This window comes from Arachis hypogaea, chromosome 20, assembly GCF_003086295.3.
Source record: "Arachis hypogaea cultivar Tifrunner chromosome 20, arahy.Tifrunner.gnm2.J5K5, whole genome shotgun sequence".
Taxonomy (NCBI): Eukaryota; Viridiplantae; Streptophyta; class Magnoliopsida; order Fabales; family Fabaceae; genus Arachis; species Arachis hypogaea.
The window spans coordinates 123,872,192-123,898,107 of record NC_092055.1 but is presented as its reverse complement, the minus strand read 5'-3'; the positions used below and the strand labels follow the sequence as shown (position 1 = coordinate 123,898,107).

The following is a 25,916-nucleotide window of genomic DNA, read 5'->3' as shown; positions in this document are numbered from 1 at the left end:
CAATTTTCTCTCTTAATCTTTGCTCATGGGTTATTAATTAATAAGATTAGTTCCCTAATAAAATTGCTGTTTTCCCCTCTATTAAATGTTATCCGATAATATATTTCTAATGCAACAATATGTGTGGCTTTATATACTAAACATGATTAGAAAGATTACAAGTCTACAAATCAACTTAGTAGAAAGGATATCATCCATTTTCTTATTTTATTTTTATATTTACTATAGCTAATTTTGGTACATTAACGATATAATATTCATCTAAGCTAATAGCATCAGGCCATGGATAACTTTAAGATGCAATCACCTGTATATCTCTCTATCTATCTTTATCTACTTAAAATTATACTTTCCATTACCCTTACAAGGGCCATAAGCTTTACTACAGTAAATAAAATATACAAAATTTGCAAAGCACAAACTAAAAATGAATGCATAATAGTAATCATAATGACCCTTGTTTATGTTGCTTGAAAGCCAACTCTCATTTCCTCCTCCTCCAGTAACACCATCAACACCACTCAGAACAAAACTTGCTGCCAAATTCCCCAGAGACATTCCCAGGCCACCTAGCGTGGACGCCAAGCTAGACATCGATTGGGGAAGCTCGGCCAGAAAGAACTCGTTTTGTCCAATGCAGGCTGATGCCTCGGCCAATCCGTCAAGGATTTGCCGTGGCAGGAGCCATAGGGCGGACAAGTTCACCACGGCTTGTGGTTGTTCCGAATAGCCTTGATCGATTGCAATCCCACGCCTAATGTTCTCTACTATTGCTAATGATGCGATTGAAACACAAGATGAAAATAGGCCAAGTCCTATTTTCTGTTTTGATCCTAAGCATGCCGGCCGTCCCAGTATCAACGATGCAGCCGGGACTAAAACACGGTCATAGAGTATAACCCAAAGTACTACCGATATAATCATGAATGTTCCAAAGGAGCCTGAAGGAATTTCAAAGTTTGAAGTGATGTGGCGGTCCATGGACGATGCCTCGAGCACCAGGAAAGAACCTTGGCTAACATTCACAGTGAGCATGATTCCTGCTGTCCAAATTGGAATTACCCTGAGAAGTGCCTTTAGTTCTTCCACTTGATCCACTGTGCAAAGATTCCATGGATTCAAAGGCCTTCCATCTGGTTTGAGATCTTGTGAGGGATCTCTAATCATGCATGCTTTGTTGAGAAACCTAGTCAGAATTGTACAGCAAAGAAGAATGAAAACATAGAGAAAACTAAGAATATTTAATATTGACGACAGTTGTGATTCACACTAGTATTTGAGTATATCTCAATGTATCTATCACTCAAAACATAAGAGTATTTATAACTACCTAGAGATCACAGACTAACACGTTATAATTCCAACTTGTTCCCTAAGTCACCAAAGTCTGTTAGATCAGTTGCAACCATATTAACTGATTCGAGCCTCATTACTCCCTATATAAGCCTCTACTTATATAATATAACATTTTCAGTTTGATGCTTCCGTACAGTGTAAAATTTCCTAAAATTTCAAATGTGCTCATTTTAGTCCATGAATTTATCTTCCATAAAGTCAGATCAAGAGGCTAGCGAACAATTTCAGAATTTCATGATTAAAAAAAAGTTTCTGATTTGATGCAATTAGTAACTATGTCCATAGCAATCTGATCTTATCCAATGCATGATGATAAATAAGACAAAAGGAACCAAATCATACCTCAAACTTTCACTTGGCACTAGGAGAATCGAATCCTTCTCGTGGTAGTATGTCAAATTTCCATATTCCTGATTCAACTGAACAAGTCTATTTCTATAAGAGGCTACAATGACCTGAGCTAACCCACTCACCATGTTCTTTTTGGTCTCTAGCTTGACATAAAATGGAGAAGCTAAGAAAAACGATATAGTCGATATGAACATTAAGATAACAGGAATTCCGAACCCCACTTTCCATCCCATGGTTTCTTGAATGTAAACAACACCAGTTAGACCAAGAAGTATCGACAATGTGACCGAAGCATAGTACCATCCGAAGTAACTTTCCTTAACATTCCCATCTTTGTCCTTCATGCTTAACTGATCAACACCGAAGGCTAAAGAGGATGATCTTATGCCTCCAGCTCCAATGGCCATAAGGGCAAAAGAGGAATGTAAGATCAAAAGTTGCATTGTTGAAGTGGAGTTATAGACATTGGTTAATTGGTTAGAAATTTGCCTTGGAATCATGGTTGTTGACCATAGAAGAACCATTCCCTACTCAATCCAGATGATAAAAACAATTAAACTTCTAACTTTGTATCACTGCTTCATGATAGAATTAATGATTTTTTAAAAATAAAGTGAATTATGTTTAGTAGTTCCTGTAAAAGTGATTCTGAAGGTAAAAGTTGGTTTTGGTAAATAAAAACTAAAGACACAAAAATTGGCAAAATAAATTCCAAGATACAATCCCTCCAACTGGTGTTCTATTTAAGAATAGAACTCAGATTCTCTCAGAGGCCATAGCATACCACTGCCATTAGCCCATTACGCTAACACTCTTATGAGTAAAACTAAGGGAAAACTTTCAAGTGTACCGGTACACCGGTGTTTCAGTGATTTTTAACCGTTGATTTTAATTATAAAAAATGTATATAATATATATAATTAAGATCAACGATTAAAAACACTGAAACACCAGTATATCGGTATACTTGAAAACTTTCCAAAACTAAGTACTCAGTAACATATGAGTGCCAGCAATTACTAAATATACCTCGAGTTCAACTAGATAGGCACCTTTTTTCGGCCAACATCAGCCAACACCTTTTAACGTTAAATTCTAAACACTAAATTTCAAACTTATATCCTAAATTTTATATTCTAAATTCTAACTCTAAATACTAAATCTTCCAAAAAAATGAGGGTTAAATTTTAATTTTACAATTGGCTTCCAGTACTTTTTCATATACTTAATATCACTCACTTTCCAAATTAAAGGAAAGTGTCATTTTTTACTTTGATAGCTGCGTATGAAAGATACAATCTAACTCGATTAGATTGGATTAGTTCGACAAAACTATCCAACAAACTGAGTAGTAACCTAATATTTGATGGGTAGTAAACGGATGAAAAGGAAACGGAAATTACCAACAGGCTAGTAACAGAACCATAAGCAATCATGGAATATCGACCGACACAAGAGTCTGCAAGTAAAGCAGCAATGAGGGGTGTGAAATTGGTGGCAGCAGACCATAACAAGAGGAAATTGGTGGCAGCAGCAGTTTCCATCCCATACTCTCTTGTCAAGTACAATATCATGTTAGGCATTAGTCCAATGCTAGCCAGCCTCTCAAATGCCTCATTTGCTGCCACAAAATCACACATCAATTAATTATTAGACCCAACTACATCTATATCAAACATGAAATTCCTACATCATTCACCAGAGTTAAGCCCCAAATGGCACTGATCGCGTAACGTAAAATAGTCTTTGACATCTCAATTGCACCAATTACGTTTTTTAGATCGACAAAAAAGCACCATCTTCTCTCAACCTTTTTTTTCATCAAATGACTCATCCTGCCGTTAGGACTAATATGACACACTTTTGTCAATTCCGAGACATAATTAGTATAATTGAGATTTGGAAGACTATTTTAGTGCACGCATCGAATCCAATCTCACTAACTACTTTGGAGTTTAGCACCATTGATATTGTTTACCTATGATGAAAGGCAAGGTTCTGAAGCCACCCTTGTGGTTGTGGGAAGTAGTGGAAGTGGCCTTGGAGAGAAGTGGAACTTCCACCACATGCTCTATCTCTGGGAAGCTTCCCATCTGCAAATGCCAAATTCAGAAGAAAGAGATTGGAGTGGTGCTGAATCACTGAAGACTAAACACTGAAACAGTTAAGTAGATTGAGTGCTTTCATATAATTGTATGGCGCAGGATGTGGACAGTTCCATAAAAAGATTGTTACCCTCGTTCCTCCACCTGTTTCTATAAACAGAATCTTACACATACACGTGTATATATAATATGATATAAACGGTTTCCGTAACTGCCGAGTGCACTCTTAATTTCGTAAGATGATTGGTTATTATCTGCTTCATTACATCGGATAACAGGACACGCTACCCTTTTCCATTGTTTTAAATCTTCTCTTAAATAATAACTAATACACGCTTTACTAAAATATATAGTTTTCTTCACTGCACCAAAAGATTTCTTTAGTTTCCTTCAATCGATACGTGTGTTTAAGTCTCAAAATGGAGAAACAAACAACCATTCATTAATACCATGTTTTTCGGTGCAAAATGATTCCGTCGTGTGCCATGTGATGGCGTTTAATTTCTATAATTTAAAAATCAGCTATTTTTTTTCTTTTGAAAATAAGATTATTTGGTGTAATTATACATGTTGCAACACGCAAGATATCTATTGGACATGTATCATTTAGGGGTGGTAAACGGGTCTAAATCTGTCGGATCGGTCCGCCAAAAAAGGCGGATTGGACTGGACAATTGAGACCGCCAAATAGTAAAAGCCCGCCTAACTCGCACCGTTTAAACCGCGGGCTTTGGCGGGGCGGGGTGGGCTTCCCGGCCGGATTTAGTGTTTCTTTTGCAAGGGGTATTTTTACAATTTTTTTTGCCAAAATCCAACTTCCCCCAACCCAACTTACAAGAGAATAAAGATGAAAATTAAGTGTTTTGGATTATGTTTATTTTGTTTTAGAGATAATATTTATAATTATGTTTTGGATTGTGTTTATTTTGTTTTGTGAACAATATTTATAATTATTTTTGGATGAAAATTTGGTTTTTAATTATGTTTATTAGATATTTATAATTACAAAGACTTTAATGTTTGTGAATATAAAAATTATAATTTGTTTATACTTTTAGAAATTATAATAGTTAAAAGTAAAAAACAGAAGAGATTTTTTTATACCTTTATATATATTATTTAATAGTTAAAAAAAAAAAGAGGATATTTGGCGGGTTTAGCCCGCCAGCCCGCCGTTAGGCAGGGCGGGCTGGGATTCTGGGACCGCCTCACTAGGCGGGGCGGGGCGGGGCGGGCTTCCCGCTTGCCACCCCTAGTATCATCATTTTGATAATTGACAAATTTTTTATACATTCACAATACTATAATACTCTTTAAATATCAATATTCAACCAAAATATCATCTTTATTTTTATTTTAAAAATAATTTCTGTTAACAATTACGTTTTTTTAATGAGAATGGATGCTTTTAATTTATTTTTTATGGATTTCACTAGAGAATCAATTTGGATATAGTCAATTATAGTCAACTAGCTGAAAAATATGTTAGTTACATAAAAAAAATAAAACAACTTTTCACTATTTCTATTTTCTAAAATTTTAAAAGTAAAAACAAAGAAGAGTTAATCGAGTTGGCTTATGTTATAGTTGGTTCCCAAAATTTCTCTTTTTTTAATTATTTGGTAAAGTGTAATTTTTTATTTTATATTTTTTAAGTAAGATAAAAAAATATATAAAAAAATAAATGATAAAAGATCATAATTTATAAAACAATTAAAAAAATTAAAAAAATTCACTGCAAATTCTAATTTTAGAACTTCTATATGAGTTTTTCTAAAGTTAAATTCTAAAGTGGTCTTTGAAATTTATAAAATACACCCTAACTTTTTAATTGCACTATTTAGATCTTTAAGATTAAATAAAATATACTTAGTTGGTCCTTACTTATTTTTCGGCCAAGTTACTTGCCACCGAAAATGACATGGCAAATGGCCACGTTAGAAATGTAAAATGTTATTGTATTGATTTTGGTGCTAAACCTCTAATAAAATGACATAGTTTTCAACACTAAAAAAGTTAAAACATTCAAACCCCCTAGCAAAGTGATCATTTTGTCTTCATCTTCTTCAAAAGTAAAATATTTTACTCAATCCTAACATCTTGATATGGAAAATCTGAATGTTTTAATTCTCTTAGTCTTGAAAACGATGTCGTTTCATTAGGGGTTTAGCGCCAAAATCAATACGACAATATTTCACGTTGTCCAGTGGCAATCATTTGCCATGTCATTCTCGACGGCAAACAAATTAGCTGGAAAATAGACAAGGGACCAACTAAGGGAAATTGATCCTCTCCAGTTTTTTTAACACTTGACAGAATCTAATGTGATCTCTCACCTTTGATTCTATAAGTGGGACCAGAAACAAATAAGAGAGAAAGAGTAATGAATGGTTAGATTAAACACTGTACACCATCCAGTTTTTTTTTTCACTGGAGAGGATCTACTCCCCCAAGTAAGTGCGTTCTATTAAATCTCGGAGATATAAATAGTGCAATTGAAAAGTCAAGGACAAAATCAGTGCATTCCGTGAGTCTCAGGGACCACTTTAGGATTTAACTCGTTCTCCTAACATTACTATAGGTTAAATTATTTAAATCTTTATAATTTTATCAAATTTGTAATTAAATTTTATAATTTAAAAACTTTTAATTTGATCCTTACATAATTTTGAATTTTGTAATTATGTTTTTATCGTATAAAAAACATTAGATTTAATACTCCTGTTAAAACATAAATACCCCTGTTATGATTTCGATTTTTGGGACAGTTGGAGAACTGGATGCGGTAAAATATGTCCTTGGGAATGACGATGATGTCGAGCCAGCACGATTGATGATGACAACTAGAAAGGAGTATTTCTGTTGGGGCTGGTGGAGCATCGAGTTCGGAAACTCAGCAGTATCCACCGCACTTTTCTGCTCTAGATTTATATGCGATGAGACCGGAGGGGTTACTGGATGTAGAATCCGGATTTGGCGCTAGAGATTCACAGGACACCACAAGTCTAGCAGAGTTTTAAGTCGGGCAGCAGTTTCAGAATAAAGAGAAACTTGTCTTATGTGTGAAGGCTTATAGCATTTGCCGTGGGGTTGAGTACAAAGTAATAGAATTAGACCATGACAAGTACTATGGCAAGTGCAAGGAGTTCAGAAATAGTTACAGATAGTTGATTCAGATCACTCTACGGCGGTGGAAGGGTATCTGGGAGGTCAGACGGTATAACGGACCTCATACATGTTTGGCGACCTCGATCTCAAGTGATTACAGGAAGCTTGACTATCATGTGATATTTGCCTTCATCCTTCCTATGATCAGAGCTGATGCGGCTGTGTCTATCAAGGTTCTGCAGAATGTGACTGAGGTATATTTTGGGTTCAGACCTACGTACAGGAGAGTGTGGTTGGCTAAGCAGAAGGTCGTCGCGCAAATATATGGAAATTTGGAGGAGGCCTACAATGAGCTACCAAGATGGCTGCTTAGTGTGCAAATAATGATGCCAGGCAGTGTCATAGTTCTGAAGATGAGTCTTATGCGAGTTGGAGGCTAGGTTGACGAGGAGTCAACATTTTTTCACTATCTTTTTTAGTCGTTCCCACCGTGCATCGAGACATTCAAGTATTGTAAGCTGTTGGTCAGTATTGACAGGACCCATTTGTGCGGCAAATATGGGGGAACTTTGTTGGTTCCGATCAGGATGGAAATTCTAATATCGTTCCTATTGCATTTTTCCTAGTGAAGGGTGAAAATACGGAGTCATTATCTTTTTTCTTGTCTTACTTACAGTAGCATATCACTCCTCAGCTGGGCATTCTCGTGATCTCTAGGAATTCTCGTCACTTCTACTGCATATTTAATCTAACATTAGAAATCTAAATTAGATTTACCTAAACTCCTAAAAAACTTCTAATCTTGTTAATCACTACTCTAACTAAGCATTGTTAATCACTATCTCATCGTGCATTGGTACTTTTAAAATTCTAGCAAAATATTAAACCACTACTCTAACTACCATTTGTTGTTTAAAAATCTCAGTAGTGCATATAACAAAATTATAAGCGATTTAACATCACAAATTATTACGTATTTTTTTTTATAGATATTCAATTTCAGAAACTAACCTCTTCATGGATGGAACCATCAATATGGGCGACGTCATCTAACTGATAGATATGGTTCGGATTGTCTTCCATTTTCACAATTTTAATCCTACGATTTTTTGGCGCAAATTTTCTTTGAAATTTATTTTTAGGAGGTGAGATTTGGTGAAATGTAATTCGAAGCAAGTTGATTCGAATTCTTTATATAAGTATATAAACACTAAATCGAAGCTAGTAGATTCAATTTACCACTAGCTTTCATTCAATGTAAATCGAAGTAAGTCCATTCGATTTACTAGTGCTTAATTCGAATCCACTCAATTTGAATTATTAGGAGCAAAAACCGTGTGTAATTCGAAGTGAATAATTTTGATTTACTATGGATGGACTTTAAAATCAACTAAATCGAATCTAGTCTATTCGATCTATGCATAATCCTAATAGTTCGAATTTAATTGATTCGATTTACTATTACAATGACTAAATCGACTTTAATCAATTTGATTGATATACATAAAAATGTCTATAAAAATATGTATGTAACGTTTTTAATTTTAAGAGATCTATGTAATTTTGTGATTCAAAGAATTTATTAATGTGCTTTGCCCATTTTTTAATGTTATATCTTTTAGTTTTATTAGTTCAATAAAAGTTAAAATATTTTTATTTTAACTATTGTCATTATTTTATTTTAACTATTGTCATTAATTTGCTACATTAAGTATTATAGTAACAACGTAAATGGTTGATGTGATAAGACACGAAATATCAATATTTAACCTGTTAAGTTAATATTTAATAAATCAAACTGATGGCATAAATTAAATAGAATTTTTTTAATTTTATTTAAAACTTATTATATATATAAAAAATTAATCATCAAACAAATTATTATATATTTATATAAAAATATATAATTATTTAAAATATTTTATATTTTAATATATATTTTATAAAGATAATTATTCTAAATTAAGGGCGAAACCTCATGCAACAAAAAAAAGGATAATGCCCCTCAAATTTTAATTTTTTTTTATAAATTGTATACAAATCTTAGTTTAATTTTCTTAAAAAAATTATTTTACTTTTCTTTTTATTGCAAAATTAAATTTTGGCCCTCTCTAAAATTCAATCTAGTTCCACCTGACCAACTTTGTGACAAATCATCCACCTATGTGTGATTAGCATTGTGAATCGGTGCTAATTGCTTGATCAGAAAATCATAGCCAAGACTAGTAGAATATGTCTCTAGGTTCACATAGCCGCTACATATTGCCAAATAAAAGAGACTTTAGAACAATATAAAACACATATTTTTAATCTATTTATGTAGGTAAAGTTTATGGTGCCCAATAATTACGGTGGTTATAATTATTATATAAGTATTGTTAGAAATTAATTTCTTTTTTACATTTTGCTAATTTTTTTTATTTTTTAATTAAAAATATTATTAAATAATAAAAAGTATTACTTTAATTTTAACAATATTTTTTTAGATACTATAATTACTATAACATAGATATCATAACATTTATTATTATTTTTATTTTGGTATAAATAATATGCATTATTTTTTTTGTCAAATGAATCAATAACTCTCAATTATAGTTAGGGGTGGCAACACTACCCGAACCCGCGGGTACCCATCCCGCCCCTACCCATTCGGGGCGGGTAATTACCCGCCCCCGCACCGGGGCGGATTTTAACGGGGCGGGTTCTTGGGCGGGGCGGGGCGGGGTCGGGTTTAGGTTAAACCCGCCCCTACCCGCCCCGGTATATATAATATATATATAAATATATATATTTTTAATATATAATATATGTAACATATATAAAATAATTAGTAAAATGATTAATAATATTATATCATATATAAATTTTTACTTTAATTTATGTTATGTATGTAAATGGTGGTTATATAATTTTTAAAATTTTATTTTATTTGTTGGATTTAATAATTATAGGGGCGGGTAGGGGCGGGACGGGTACCCGCAGGGGCGGATTAGGGTTTAACATTTTACTACCCGCAGGTAAGGCGGGACGGGTTTTATGCGAATTTTTTGTCAGGCGGGGCGGAGTCGGGTAGAGCAAAAATCCGCCCCTACCCGCCCCGTTGCCACCCCTAATTATAGTCATTATATCACGAACACTAACACATGTATCATTTACATCTTGCAATTTTTTTTTATTTATTTTAATTAGCAAGATACAGCACAGCGGAACTACGTAATGAAAAGTGTGGTCCGAATGGAACAACCTAGTTGGGCTGGTGGTATATGATTGTAAGATCCATAATTTGCAGGCCCTGACAGTGGAGTGAAAATATATATAATATAATAATAATTTAGATTTAGTTAATATGTGTTTTTGACAAATTTATCATTAGTGAAATATTTAAAATTTTTTATTTAATAATTACAAAATAAATGCATTGAAAACTTAAATTTTTTTATATTTTCATAAAAAATATTCTTAGTTTGTAATTTTAATATGTGTTTTTAGGATACAAGATAGATAAATTTTAATAATTTTTATAATAAAAATATTATATGTGTATAAAAATTAGCTATTAAATTATTCATTAGCCATTATATATTTGGGTATAAATATATTTATTGTTTAATTCATTTTCAATGTGTATTTTGTATTTTAATATGTATTCTATACGGATAGTTACTTTTTATGTACATATAGCATAATTATTGTTATAATTATATTTTGTTATTGTAAAAATATTATTAACCTTCAAAATATATAATTTAAAAATTAAAACACTAAAATAGTCATTTAAAAAATAATATATAATTTAGAATTCTATTTATTAGGTTTTATATTTTTAAAAAAAATTGAGTAATCTTTTTTTTTCAATACAATCAAAATATCCTTCTTTCTATATATATCATTAAATAATTATTTAAAAATTTACTTTTCATACAATCAAAAGTCAACTCTCAATGATATTCATAGTTGAAAATTTTTTTTCAAATAATGTAATTATTACAGGAAAAACTAAAACTAATTTTAAGAAAAGATAAATAATATCTTTTGAGTTCATTTCTAAGAAAGAACATCAATCTTATTTAAATTAAAAATTGATCATTCTAATAAACATCTAATATAAAATTTTTAAATTGACTATTAAGTACCAAAAGTTAAGTAAAAATTATTGTGGGGTCAAATTCAATAATTTAATAGAACAAATAAATATTATTATCATATACTACTAAAAAAAATTTTAAATTGTAGTGAGGGCAAGCGCCCCACTACAATATATATAGGTCCGTCCCTGTTTGCAGGCCTATACCAAAATCTAGCCCAAATATATAATACACTATTTTTTTTTTGGTGACTATATATAATACACTATTTGAATATTGGAATTGGATCCATCCAAAAAATTAAAGAAAAATAGGATTTGGGAGTTGGATAAATTCTTACTGTTACATGCAAGTGATACAATTGGGACTTTAGGTTTATTTTGGGAAGTTTTTACGAAAACTTATTTTTTTTTAAAAGATCTTATAGAAAAATAAAAGTAATTTTATATTTAGATATTTTATATAAAAAAATATTTTTATTTATCAATTATGTTTAAGTATAATCGTATAAAAGTAATTTTTTATTTATTTATTACATGAAAATTTAAAAAAAAAAAAAGATGTAAATTATAGTTTCTCAAAAATGATATATTTTTTATTTTTTAAATATTTTTAATTTTACTATTAAAATTTATTAAACATACTAAAAAATAAAAAAAAAGTCTTTTTTCATTAAAAAAAATCTTATTTTATCATCAACTTAATAAAACAAACAAATACTTAACTGAGTGGTTAGATTACCTCTTAATATACTATATTTGAGTTTGAATTTTGGCTATGACTAAATAGTAAATAAAATTCTTAAACGTATGTGTAAGTGTGTGATATAATACCTAAAATTGGAGGCTATCCAATCTATTCAATCTATCTAAGTAAAATAAAATTTTTTACTGTTACACGTCTAAAAAAAATGTTATTACTACTGTTAGAAGAAACTACGTGATTGATGCAAGAAGACTGAATAAGATTGCTTTTTCATTTTTTTCTTTTTGTTTCTTTTATCCTTAAATAAACTGCTATTTCTGATCATATTGTTAACTATTTTAACAGTAAAAAACATAAAATAACAAGATATCATCACATATTGGATTAATTCGACACAACTAACTAAAATGGGCAACTCATTGAATAGTTTCGTTGATCATTTTTGAGTAATTTTGTCGCAATAATTCAATCTTTTTTGTGACCAATTCAAGCTTTAATTACTATCAAGTTAATTTGGATCTTTTATAGTCATAATTAATATTGACATTTAAATCTTTTGCGATAAAAAATAGTAGTTTTGTTCTATTTTCATGTTATTATTTACATTCTTGAATTAGATTGTAACTCTGGTTCTTTCTTTCTTATACTCACTAATCTTATGTTAATTTGAAGTCATACACCACTTGCATGATCAATGGGAGGGTACCTAATTTACTTTTTTACTAGTGTATTAATATTCTACATTTCTATAAGTTAAATATGTGTATTAATTATGAATATAAATTTGGTTAATATAGTATAATTTTATTTTTTTATAGATTATATATGATGAATTTTTTTTTTTTAATTTTTAGTGGAAGAAATAGAATATTGTTAAGAGTTTGGTACTGAGCGCCCCGCCATATATATATAATAAGCTAAAAATGAAGAACGTGATAGTCTTTAATTATAATTAGGTGCGACAAAAGAATTCCAATTAAAACTTACAAGTTAATTGTTTGAAAGGTTTCTTGGTTATAATAATGAGTGTGGAATAATTAATTTCTCAACAAATCAAATACAATACTATATAAAATTGGAGAAAGTGCAAAAAGAGAGGAGAATTATGAATACATACCAGTATGAATAGTGTACCAAAAGTAGCGATAAACATCATATTGAAGGTAGGTTGTGGCTATGTTCAAATTCATATTTGGTAACATAATTAGCCCAAAATTAGGGCTATGATGAAGCGTTGAGGTTTCCATGAAAAATCCAAAGAGTAATGTGGATGAAGATCGGTGTTGAAGGAATTAAAGCTAAAGGGTTCAGAGAGAATGCAAAGAACTCAGGACCATTGATTTCTGCGTTTCTAAATACTTACCATCAATTTTAATGATATTTTATTTGATTTGATTTCAGGTTTGATGATACCACTCGAGGATCACGCGGTGATCCTTCAAATTATTTTAAGGATTTAATTCACTACTTCTCAAAGGATAAACTTGTCATTGCAAAAATTGGTTGCAACTTACAACTTGATAAGTTGATGTCCCTATGACGTATTCCATGCCATCACTGTAGAATTTTTTTATGAAATGAATAAAATAAATAAGTAAAAATTATAGGTAATTAACTCCATGTATTAGTCAATTTGAACAATTTTTTAAAAATGTTTAAAAAATTCTGATTTTGAAATTTTTAAAAAATAGGATTAGATTTAGAAACACGCGTCATCAAACCTCAACTCTTAATGTGACATTCCTCTCCAATTTTTCTCTCTCGCGACGCTGTGACCTCCCTTTGCAATTCCACTCGAGCGCCCTCAAGGTCCATCACCTCTCGTGCACCGCTGTGTCCTCCCTCCCTCCCCCCCCCTCTCTCTTCTCTCCGCAGCACCAAGCCCCTCCTCCTCCAAGATCATCATGTCTCTCCATGTAACATATCATCTCACGACGCTGCACTCTTCTTCTTTGAACCCTCTTGTTGCGATATGCGCACCTTCCGCTGTAATTTCTCGTGTCATGACGCCTTTCCCTGTAACTTGTCGTCCCGCGATGCTGTGCCCTCTTTTTCTCCTGCTCCTCTTTTTACCACTTTTGAATGTTTCTTTTTCTTAGGTTTCGAAGGTGTTTTTGTTATATGTTTTGGATTTTTTTTTCTTATATTTTGGATGTTTCTTCTTTTTAGGTTTTGGATTTTTTAAATAGTTTTGAATATTTCTTTTCTTAGTTTTTAGATGTTCTTTTTCTAATAATTCTGGATGTTTCATTTTGTTAAGTTTTGATTTTTTTTTAAATGATTTTGGATACTTTTGTTAGGTTTTGGATGTTTCTATATCTAAAAGTGATGTATTCTTCTTTATTATAATTGAAAGAGTTTTGAATAGTCTTTCACAATGATTTTGAATGTTTCTTTTTGTTACATTTCGGTTTTTTGTGATTTTTTTAATTGTGAATGAGAGTGAAAGTAAAATTAGGGTGACTCTTGAGTTCGAGTACTGTTTTTTTCGTTAATGAGCTCATTTTTTTCACTAGTTGACTGTAGTTAGTTGCACTCCTATTTGGTTACCTAACAAAGTTGAAAAAATATTATTTCTTAAAAATAAATAACACTGTTTATCAAAATCAACATTTTTTCCGGGTCGGATAGATCAGGCCTTATCGATATGTTGTGCTTCGTTACAAACCAGTCTGATTTGCCGGCATTTCAAGAAACCTTCACTCAATCTGGGTGCTCCCTTGTCATCATCTTCTAAGATTTATTCGCTTGTCCTTTCACCATTAACATCACCAACAACGATGATCCTCCCTCCCACTTCCTCTTACTTCACCCCCTCTCCTTCTCCCTCTCCCTTTTCTTCTCGCTCTTCCTCTCTTCTACAGCCGCAATCTCACTATTCTCATTTTCGATTTTCATCTTTGATTTTCATCACTGCCTTATTAATCACAACCACCACCACTACCATTATCATAATCATTTCCATCATCTTCATTATCTTGGTGCACTACCTACCTTCTTCAGGTTTTTATTTTTTGTTGTTTTTTGTTTTGTTATTTATTATATTATTTCAAGCATATACAAATGAATTGCAGTTTAAAGTAGATTACTTACTAAAAAAGAATGCAAGACTCAAGTAGTAATAAAAATAGACATCTATATATATATATATATATATATATATATATATATATATATATAGATAAAGTATAACCTTCATTCTTCACATTTTAATTACAAGTGATTTGTTTGTTTATATTTGTTTAAATAGTGATATTACTATTTTTTTTTTTAAATATAATATAATTGGTTATGAATGTTTAAAAAGTGATCTACTAAATTGATGTTGCAAATGTGTATGTGATTGTTATAGCTATGTGAAGTACTGACAAATCAGCAAAATAAGAGTGTATTAGAGATTTTTTGAGTTGATAGCAAATCGGACTAAATTTTAATGACGTATAATAAATCAGGTCTGATTCATCCGATATGTGTCTAACTTAAAAAAAATATTAATTTTGATAAATAAAGTGTTATTTTTTGTTTTAGAAAATAATAATTTGTCTATTCATTTAAGGAAAAAAATACTCACTTGCTATAGAATTCACTTGGAATAGCATTATTAGGTCTTCTTTATTGTGAGCAATATATATAACTCATAGTTTGGTATTGCTATAAGTCATGTGAAAGATATATTTTGTAAAATAAATTATTATTTTTATTTGTTTTGATTAAATAGTATTTTTTTGTCTCTTTTTTTTCTAACTTTTTATCTAAACCAAGACATTGAATATTGTAATACTTTTTTTTTATTTTGTCGAACATAGATATTTCTTTATTTTAATATAGGATAAAGTATTGTTTTAGTCCTCAAGGTTTAGGGTGAATCCTATTTTGATCCCTAACGTTTAAATCATCTTATTTTTGTCTCAAAAAAATTTAAATGACATTAATATTGTCCTGTCATCAAATTCCACACTAACACTTAACGGAGGAGCTAACATGTCCTTTAACCACGTTTGTAGTTAAAGCCACATATGCTCATTTTCGTGTCTGAGAAAAAACTAACGCTTGCAAACACTTCTTCTTCCCTCTCTATTACAAAACCCAGCCCTAAGTTAAAATCATTATCACTTCACAATCATCGTCGTCACTTTACATGAACCATAGTGCTCGTTGGTGGATTATTTGAACTTCTAAGTAGAATCGAGAGTTACGGGTCACTAAAATGTGACCTTTGAAGGTATGCAGGCTTCTTCACTTCGTTTATGTGGATGCATTACGTTGGTGCTTAAAGAACAATTGTTTTGGGTGTTTTTGTTTAAAAGGTGGTGTTCTTTCGCTTAGTTGATAGGATTTTCGAAGTGGCCTTTGAAGAGTTTTTTTATTTCTTCCCTAATATTGTGTGACCTCGCATTTGATGAAAAATGTTGATGCATGCTGTTTGTTGCTAACTTTCTTTACAATGTTTAATGCATGTTATGACTGTGTTCTGAAATATTTGACAAGTTGACAGTGGAATAAGTTATTTTAGTGTGAAGATACATTACCATGGTAAGTTTGGTTTTGATGGAGAACTCCTGCACTATTTGGGTGGGGAGACTACAATTATTGATTATTGTGATGAAGATCGGTGGAGTAAGATTGAGGCTCTTGACATTGTCATTAAACAAGGGATCTTGGATAATGTCATAGCAGCAGTGTGGATCAAATCTCTTAAAGTAAGTATAAAGGAAGAGTTAAATATAGTTAGAATTGATATGGATGCAATGGAGATGGCAAAAATTAATACAAGGGAGGAATATGTGGAGCTATTTGTAGTTCACAAATGTGATATATGTACCAAATCATGTACAATTAAGGAAATTGTGGCGAAAGATATAGTTGGATCTATTGAAGGAAGTGAGGCAATTGTTGGGCCTAGGATTGGGGTAATTGTTGGACCTAGGAGAAGGCCCATTGTTGGGCATAAGGCCCAAACTTCAAAACAGGGCAAAAAAGCTCATAAAGCCTAAAACAAAATTGTCCACATTGAAATAAAAAAAACTACTGTGAATGATAATGACCATGAAGAGGGGAGTGATAATGACTATGAAGAAGGGAGTGAGAATGACTCGGATGATGATGATTATGAGCCTAATAGTGATGGATCAGGGAGTGATATTTCATGGAGTGACTATGAATATGACGGTACAATGTTTACCGTTGTATTTTGCGTCGATATTTATCCGATGGAATAAATCTCGCTGGTAACAAATTACTGTCGGATTTATGCATCTGACGGTAATTTGTGTCGAATTTAGCGACGGAATATGGTTTATCAAGAAAACAAAATCTATTGTAACTTACCGTCGGAAATTTTCCGAGGGTAACATTGGCACCAAAGCAAAGTTTCGCGCCATCTTACCGGTGGATCAATCTAACAGTAATGCCGATGGAAGTATTTTTTTAAATCTTTTTTGGAAAATTGGTTGGGCTATTACCGTCGGTATATTCCAACGGTAATTCCGACGGTAGATTTTTTTTAATAATCTTTTTTCGTCCATCTATAATGTACCTTGATAATTAATAATTGAAAAATAATGCTTTAAACCTGATATGAAATATCAAATATACAAATTAAAAATACGGAATGATGGTAATTAAAATATCTGAAATAATGCTACTTATATTACATTCTTTTCAAAGTTTGGTAAAGAAATATGTATGGTAGAACTATATTTGCATTAACCCTATTCAGATTCATCATCTTCCTCTGGTTCACCATCCTCCTCTTTCGAGGTAGTTTCCTAATCATCGAACTCGTCTTCCTCTTCTTTGTCACCATCGATCTAGTCTTCTTTTTAAAGATCATCATCCTCTGGCGTATTGTGTTATCATCTATTCCAAGGTCAATGGTGTCATCATCCATAATAGCCGACCTAAGGATGATTGAATCATCGGTATCAACCACCATTTTCGAAGGAGTTGGGTCATCAATCTAGTAAGGTTTCAGACCCTCTGTCCTATCAGACTCGATGCAGAAACACAACCACTCAACTAGACTTGCATGAACCCGGATAAGACAAATAATATACCTATCATATATTTTGAGGTAGAATAAAAGGATTGTAGTGCCTATATTTTCTGGTTACATTAACTTCAGTGATATCGTAGTCCTTGTGCTTTCGTGTTTCTTGTCGCGAACTTGGATCATACTATTCACATTTAAACATGCACACCTTATACGTAGTGCAACAGAAATACTCTAATTGAATTATGTTGTGCAACACACCAAAGCAATCAAAATGACCACCGCCTAAATCCCCACAAACCTAGACTCCAGGATTATCTATTTTTTTTTCAATTGACCATTGTAAAGAATGGAATTGATATCCATTAACATTGTATATCGGATAGCTAATGTCCTTATTCATTGGGCCCAACTAAGTGCAACTAGTTCCCAATCTGTTGTGTCAGTTAGATGCACGTTGACGTATTCTCTGAACCAATGTGAAAAATTGTTCAATGAGGTATCGGAATTTGCCGCTTAGAATAACCTATATGATAGAATAGGATAAAATTTTTTTGATTAGATTAAGAAGTTAGTATCTTACTGATTGTAATATTTACGAAGACTTAAAAAACTCACATGAGGTAGGGTGAAATCTGGTCATAGTTAAGGAACACATACAGATGTGCAGCATCGATTTTCTTCTGCTCTAACCAGTAGTCACTGCTCGCACCCATTGCGGCTCATTTCGGAGCAAAGATTGGATATGTTATTCTACTTGATGAGGATTCTCCCCTCTCATCGTTCCCTCGAACCCTTATTCTACGTGACTCAACATGAGGCTAAAAATAGAATAAGCAAAATATGAATGTTTCCTTAGCTAGGAATGCTTCGCAGATGCTACCCTCAATCCGAGCTCTATTCTTCACGGTGCACTTGAATGAAATAATCATCCTCTCAAATGGGTACTGGTGGACGAAATTGTGATCACATTAATGTAGTACTCTTTGTTATTGTATGGAATCATTATTATGGCTCTCTACTATGTGTGGACACAACTCCGTTCAACTAACCAGCAAGTGTACTGGGTCGTCCAAGTAATAAACCTTACGTGAGTAAGGGTCGATCCCACAGAGATTGTTGGCTTGAAGCAAGCTATGGTCACCTTGCAAATCTCAGTCAGGCGGATTTAAACATGATATTTTATTAGATTAAAATAAACAATAAAAGGGATAGAGATACTTATGTAGATTCATTGGCAGGGATTTCAGATAAGCGAATGGAGATGCTTTTCGTTCCTCTGAACCTCTGCTTTCTTGCTATCTTCATCCAATCAGTCTTACTCCTTTCCATGGCTGGCTGTATGCAAGGGCATCACCGTTGTCAGTGGCTACATCCCCTCCTCTCAGTGAATCATATGCTCACGCACCCTGTCACGGCACGGCTATTCATCTGTCGGTTCTCGATCATGCTGGAATAGGATTCACCCTCCTTTTGCGTCTGTCACTAACGCCCAACACTCGCGAGTTTGAAGCTCGTCACAGTCATTCAATCATTGAATCCTACTCAGAATACCACAGACAAGGTTTAGACCTTCCGGATTCTCTTGAATGCCGCCATCATTCTAGCTTACGCCACGAAGATTCTGGTTAGGAGATCTAAGAGATACTCATTCTAGCTTATTTCATGTAGAACGGAAGTGTTTGTCAGGCACGCGTTCATAGGGGAGAAGGATGATGAGCGTCACACATAATCATCACCTTCATCATGTTCTTGGGTGCGAACGGATATCTTAGAATGGAAATAAGAAGAATTTGAATAGAAAACAGTAGTAATTGCATTAATCTTTGAGGAACAGCAGAGCTCCACACCTTAATCTATGGAGTGTAGAAACTCTACCGTTGAAAATACATAAGTGAAGGTCCTGGCATGGCCGAGATGGCCAGCCCTTCTGATCTAAGAACCAGGCGTCCAAAGATGCCTAATACAATAGTAAGAGGTCCTATTTATAATAAACTAGCTACTAGGGTTTACATGAGTAAGTATTTGATGTATAAATCCACTTCCGGGGCCCACTTGGTGTGTGTTTGGGCTGAGCTTAAGTGTAGCACGTGCAGAGGCCATTTGTGGAGTTGAACGCCAGTTTCTGTGCCAGTTTGGGCGTTCAACTCTGGTTTTGGATCCTTTTCTGGCGCTGGACGCCAGATTTGGGCAGAAGGCTGGCGTTGAATGCCAGTTTACGTCGTCAATTCTAGGCCAAAGTATGGACTATTATATATTGCTGGAAAGCCCTGGATGTCTACTTTCCAACGCAATTGGAAGCGCGCCATTTCGAGTTCTGTAGCTCCAGAAAATCCACTTTGAGTGCAGGGAGGTCAGAATCCAACAGCATCAGCAGTCCTTTTTCAACCTCTGAATCTGATTTCTGCTCAAGTCCCTCAATTTCAGCCAGAAAATACCTGAAATCATAGAAAAACACACAAACTCATAGTAAATTCCAGAAATGTGAATTTAACATAAAAACTAATGAAAACATCCCTAAAAGTAACTAGATCCTACTAAAAACATACTAAAAAACAATGTCAAAAAGCGTATAAATTATCCGCTCATCACAACACCAAACTTAAATTGTTGCTTGTCCCCAAGCAACTGAAAATCAAGTAGGATAGAATATACTATAAATTCCAAACTATCAATGAAACATAGCTCCAATCAGATGAGCGGGACTTATAGCTTTTTGCTTCTTGAATAGTTTTGGCATCTCACTCTATCCATTGAGGTTCAGAATGATTGGCATCTATAGGAACTCAGAGTTCAGATAGTGTTATTGATTCTCCTAGTTCAGTATGATGATTCTTGAACACAGCTTCTTTATGAGTCTTGGCCGTGGCCCTAAGCACTTTGTTTTCCAGTATTACCACCGGATACATAAATGCCACAGACACATAATCGGGTGAACCTTTTCAGATTGTGACTCAGCTTTGCTAAAGTCCCCGATTAGAGGTGTCCAGGGTTCTTAAGCACACTCTTCTTTTGCTTTGGACCTTGACTTTAACCGCTCAGTCTCAAGTTTTCACTTGACACCTTCACGCCACAAGCACATGGTTAGGGACAGCTTGGTTTAGCCGCTTAGACCAGGATTTTATTCCTTTAGGTCCTCCTATCCACTGATGCTCAAAGCCTTGGGATCCTTTTTATTTGCCCTTGCCTTTTGGTTTTAAGGGTTATTGGCTTTTTCTGCTTGCTTTTTCTTTTTCTTTCTATTTTCTTTCTATTTTTTTTTTCGCCTATTTTTTTCTTTCTTTTTTTTTTCTGCAAGCTTTGTTCTTTGCTGCTTTTTCTTGCTTCAAGAATCATTTTTATGATTTTTCAGATTATCAAATAACATGTCTCCTAGTCATCATTCTTTCAAGAGCCAACATATTTAACATTCTTAAACAACAACTTCAAAAGACATATGCACTGTTCAAGCATACATTCAGAAAACAAGAAGCATTGTCACCACATCAATATAATTAAGCTAAGTTCAAGGATAAATTCGAAACTCATGTACTTCTTGTTCTTTTGAATTAAAACATTTTTTATTTAAGAGAGGTGATGGATTCATAGGACATTCATAACTTTAAGACAAAGTTACTAACTACTAATGATCATGTAATGAAGACACAAACACAGATAAGCACATAACATAGAAAACGAAAAAACAGAGAAAGTAAGAACAAGGAATGAGTCCACCTTGGTGATGTCCTTGAGCTCTTCTATGTCTCTTCCTTGTCTTTGCTGCTCCTCCTTCATTGCTTTTAGATCTTCTCTGATTTCATGAAGGATGATGGAGTGCTCTTGATGTTCCACCCTTAGTTGCTTCCAATAATTGTGTGGAAGAAGATGTATCCCCTGAGGTATCTCAGGGATCTCTTGATTTGCAGTCAAATGTTCTACCACTGAGCTATAGACCCTTGATGGAAGCTTTTGTCTTCCCTTTTCTTCTTTCTAGAGGCTTCTCTGGCCTTAGGTGCCATCAATGGTTATGGAAAAAAAACAAAAAAGCTATGCTTTTTACCACACCAAACTTAGAATGTTGCTCGCCCTCGAGCAAAAGAAGAAAGACTGAAGAAGATATGGAGGAGATGGATGGGAGTGTGTATTCGGCCATATGGGTGGGATTGGGTGGGAAAGAGATGTTAGGGAAGAGTGTTTATTGGGAATAGAGGATGATTGAGAAGAGAGAGGAGAGTGAGTGGAGGTAGGTGGGGATCCTGTGAGGTCCACAGATCTTGAGGTGTCAGGGCAATTACATCCCTGCACCAATTTAGGCATGCAAAATGCCCTTGCACACAACTCTGGGCGTTCAGCGCCAGGTTGGTGCTCATTTTGGGCGTTCAACGCCCCTTTGCTGCCATTTCTGGCGTTGAACACCAGAACCATGCTTGTTCTGGGCGTTCAGCGCCAGGATGCTCCCATTCTGGGCGTTCAGCGCCAGAACTATGCTCTGTTCTGGCGTTTGAACGCCAGACAGATGCTCCTCCAGGGTGTGATTTTTCTTCTGCTGTTTTTGATTCCGTTTTCAATTTTTATATTTATTTTGTGACTCCACATGATCATGAACCTAAGAAAACATGAAAAACAATAAAAATAAGAATTAGATAAACATTGGGTTGCCTCCCAACAAGCGCTTCTTTAATGTCAATAGCTTGACAGTGGGCTCTCATGGAGCCTCACAGATGTGCAGAGCTTTGTTGAAACTCTCCAACACCAAACTTAGAGTTTGGATATGGGAGTTCAATACCAAACTTAGAGTTTGGTTGTGGCCTCCCAACACCAAACTTAGAGTTTGACTGTGGGGGCTCTGGTTGACTCTGCTTTGAGAGAAGTTTTTCAAGCTTCATCTCCATGGTTGCAGAGGGAGATCCTTGAGTTTTGAATACAAGGGAGTTCTCATTCCATTGAAGGACTATTTCACCTCTGTCAACATCAATCACAGCTCTTGCTGTGGCCAGGAAAGGTCTTCCTAGGATGATGGATTCATCCTCTTCCTTTCCAGTATCCAGGACTATGAAATCAGCAGGGATGTAAAGGCCCTCAACTTTTACCAATACATCTTCTACGTGTCCATAAGCCTGTCTTCTTGAGCTGTCTGCCATCTCTAGTGAGATTTTAGCAGCTTGCACCTCATAGATTCCCAGTTTCTCCATTATAGAGAGGGGCATGAGGTTTATCCCTGAACCAAGGTCACATAGAGCCTTAAAGATCATGGTGCCTATGGTACAGGGTATTATGAACTTTCCAGGATCCTGTCTCTTCTGAGGCAATGTCAGTTGATCCAGATCACTTAGTTCATTGATGAACAAGGGAGGTTCAACTTCCCAAGCATCAATGCCAAACAATTTGGCATTCAGCTTCATGATTGCACCAAGAAACTTGGCAGTTTGCTCTTCAATGACATCCTCATTCTCTTCAGAAGAGGAATACTCATCAGAGCTCATGAAGGGCATAAGGAGGTTCAATGGAATCTCTATGGTCTCTAGATGAGCCTCAGAGTCCTTTGGTTCCTCAGAGGGAAGCTCCTTATTGACCACTGGACGTCCCAGGGGGTCTTCCTCCTTGGGATTCACGTCCTCTCCTCTCTTCACAGGTTCGGCCATGGCGCTTATGTCAATGGCCTTGCACTCTCCTTTTGGGTTCTCTTCTGTATTGCTTGGGAGAGTACTAGGAGGGATTTCAGTGATCCTTTTACTCAGCTGGCCCACTTGTGCTTCCAGATTTCTAATGGAAGACCTTGTTTCATTCATGAAACTTACAGTGGCCTTAGATAGATCAGAGACTAGATTTGCTAAATTAGAAGCATTTTGTTCAGAGTTCTCTGTCTGTTGCTGAGTTGATGATGGAAAAGGCTTGCTATTGCTAAACCTGTTTCTTCCACCATTATTAAAGCCTTGTTGAGGCTTTTGATCCTTCCATGAGAAATTTGGATGATTTCTCCATGTTGAGTTATAGGTGTTTCCATAAGGTTCACCTAAGTAATTAACCTCTGCTATTGCAGGGTTCTCAGGATCATAGGCTTCTTCTTCAGAAGATGCCTCTTGAGTACTGTTGGATGCAGCTTGCATTCCATGCAGACTCTGAGAAATTATATTGACTTGCTGAGTCAATATTTTGTTCTGAGCCAATATGGCATTCAGAGTATCAACTTCAAGAACTCCCTTCTTCATAGGCGTCCCATTACTCACAGGATTCCTTTCAGAAGTGTACATGAACTGGTTATTAGCAACCATGTCAATGAGTTCTTGAGCTTCTGCAGGCGTTTTCTTTAGGTGAATGGATCCACCTACAGAAGTGTCCAATGACATCTTTGATAACTCAAATAAACCATCATAGAATATATCCAGGATGGTCCATTCTGAAAGCATGTCAGAAGGACACTTTTTGGTCAACTGTTTGTATCTTTCCCAAGCTTCATAGAGAGATTCACCTTCTTTCTGTCTGAAGGTTTGAACATCAGCTCTAAGCTTGCTCAGCTTTTGAGGAGGAAAGTACTTGGCTAAGAAAGCCGTGACCAGCTTATCCCAAGAGTTCAGGCTGTCTTTAGGTTGAGAATCCAACCATAATCTAGCTCTGTCTCTTACAGCAAAAGGGAAAAGCATGAGCCTGTAGACTTCAGGATCTATTCCATTAGTCTTTACAGTATCACATATCTGCAAGAATTCAGTTAAGAACTGAAAAGGATCTTCAGATGGAAGTCCATGAAACTTGCAGTTCTGCTGCATCAGAGAAACTAATTGAGGTTTCAGCTCAAAGTTGTTTGCTCCAATGGCAGGAATGGAGATGCTTCTTCCATGTAAATTGGAATTAGGTGCAGTAAAGTCACCAAGCATCCTCCTTTCATTATTATTATTTTCGGCTGCCATCTCCTCTGCCTGTTCGAAAATTTCTGAAAGGTTATCTCTGGATTGTTGTATTTTAGCTTCTCTTAATTTTCTCTTCAGAGTCCTTTCAGGTTCTGGATCTGCTCCCACAAGAATGTTCTTATCCTTGCTCCTGCTCATATGACAAGGAAGAATGGCCAGAAAAATGATAATAATAATAGAGATCCTTTATACCACAGTATAGGGATCCCTTTGTAAGTAGAAGAAGAGGGGGAGATAAAGGATGTGATGTAAAGGAAGAAACACAACTGTGAGGATTGGAATGTGAGATGAGATGTTAGGACATGAATGAATAAATAGAATGAGATGGGGGAGGAATAATTTTCGAAAATTATTTTGAAAAAGAGTTAGTGATTTTTGAAAATTGTTAGTATTTTTTTTTCGAAATTTTTTTTTTCGAAAATTAGAATTTAAAATTTAAAATAATAGTTAATTAAAAAGAAATTTTGAAAAAGGGGGGAGATATTTTCGAAAATTGAGAGAGAGAGAGAGTTAGTTAGGTAGTTTTGAAAAAGTTAAGAAACAAACAAAAAGTTAGTTAGTTAGTTGAAACAAATTTTGAAAAGATAAGGAGTTAGGAAGTTAGAAGAGATATTTTGAAAAGATATTTTTAAAAAAGAGGGAGGATATTTTCGAAAATTAGAGAGAGAGAGTTAGTTAGGTGGTTTTGAAAAAGTTAAGAAACAAACAAAAAGTTAGTTAGTTAGTTGAAACAAATTTTGAAAAGATAGGAAGTTAGGAAGTTAGAGAAGATATTTTGAAATCAAATTTTTGAAAAAGATAAGATAAGAAGATATTTTTGAAAAGATATGATAGGAATTAGTTTTGAAAAAAAGATTTGATTTTTAAATTCACAATTAATGACTTGATTCATAAGAAGTCACAAGATATGATTCTAGAACTTAAAGTTTGAATCTTTCTTAACAAGCAAGTAACAAACTTCAAATTTTTGAATCAAAACATTAATTGCTTATGTTATTTTCGAAAATTTGATTTAAAAATAAGAAAAATATTTTTGAAAAATATTTTTTTGAAATTTTCGAAAATAACTAAGAAATTTGAAAAAGATTTGATTTTTGAAAAAGATTTTGAAAAAGATAAGATTTTCAAATTGAAAATTTGATTTGACTCATGAGAAACAATTTGATTTTAAAAACTTTTGAAAAAGTCAACTCAAATTTTTGAATTTGATGAGAGAAAAAAGGAAAGATATTTTTTTTTATTTTTGAAATTTTTATGAAAAACATGAAAATTATGCAATGCATGAAATTTTTAGATCAAAACAATGAATGCATGCAAGAATGCTATG

The 25,916-nt window shown here is 33.9% G+C and overlaps 1 protein-coding gene and 1 non-coding gene across 2 annotated transcripts; one reads left to right on the top strand and one right to left on the bottom strand.

Annotated features, from left to right (window-relative positions):
- Positions 1-175: 175 nt before the first annotated feature.
- On the bottom strand, positions 176-13,131 carry LOC112783224 (protein NRT1/ PTR FAMILY 1.2). Its single transcript, XM_025826049.3, has 5 exons — positions 12,831-13,131; positions 3,686-3,800; positions 3,111-3,328; positions 1,699-2,234; positions 176-1,186 (listed from the first exon to the last, which is right to left on the bottom strand). The coding sequence occupies exons 1-5, from the start codon at positions 12,867-12,869 to the stop codon at positions 334-336; spliced, it is 1,761 nt and encodes a 586-aa protein (XP_025681834.1). The 5' UTR covers positions 12,870-13,131; the 3' UTR covers positions 176-333.
- A 10,954-nt stretch (positions 13,132-24,085) lies between these two features.
- Positions 24,086-24,193, top strand: LOC112788258 (small nucleolar RNA R71). The gene has a single exon (XR_003195630.1). It is a non-coding gene; the product is annotated as a small nucleolar RNA R71 (small nucleolar RNA).
- The last annotated feature ends 1,723 nt before the right edge of the window (positions 24,194-25,916 follow it).

Bases quoted from the DNA above. Each gene is read 5' to 3' on its own strand.
- LOC112783224 (XM_025826049.3), bottom strand. From the start codon at position 12,869: ATGATGTTTATCGCTACTTTTGGTACACTATTCATACTG. The intron at 3,801-12,830 runs GTATGTATTCAT...TGGCATTTGCAG, and splicing joins TTGGTACACTATTCATACTG to ATGGGAAGCTTCCCAGAGAT. The intron at 3,329-3,685 runs GTAAACAATATC...ATTTTGTGGCAG, and splicing joins AACCTTGCCTTTCATCATAG to CAAATGAGGCATTTGAGAGG.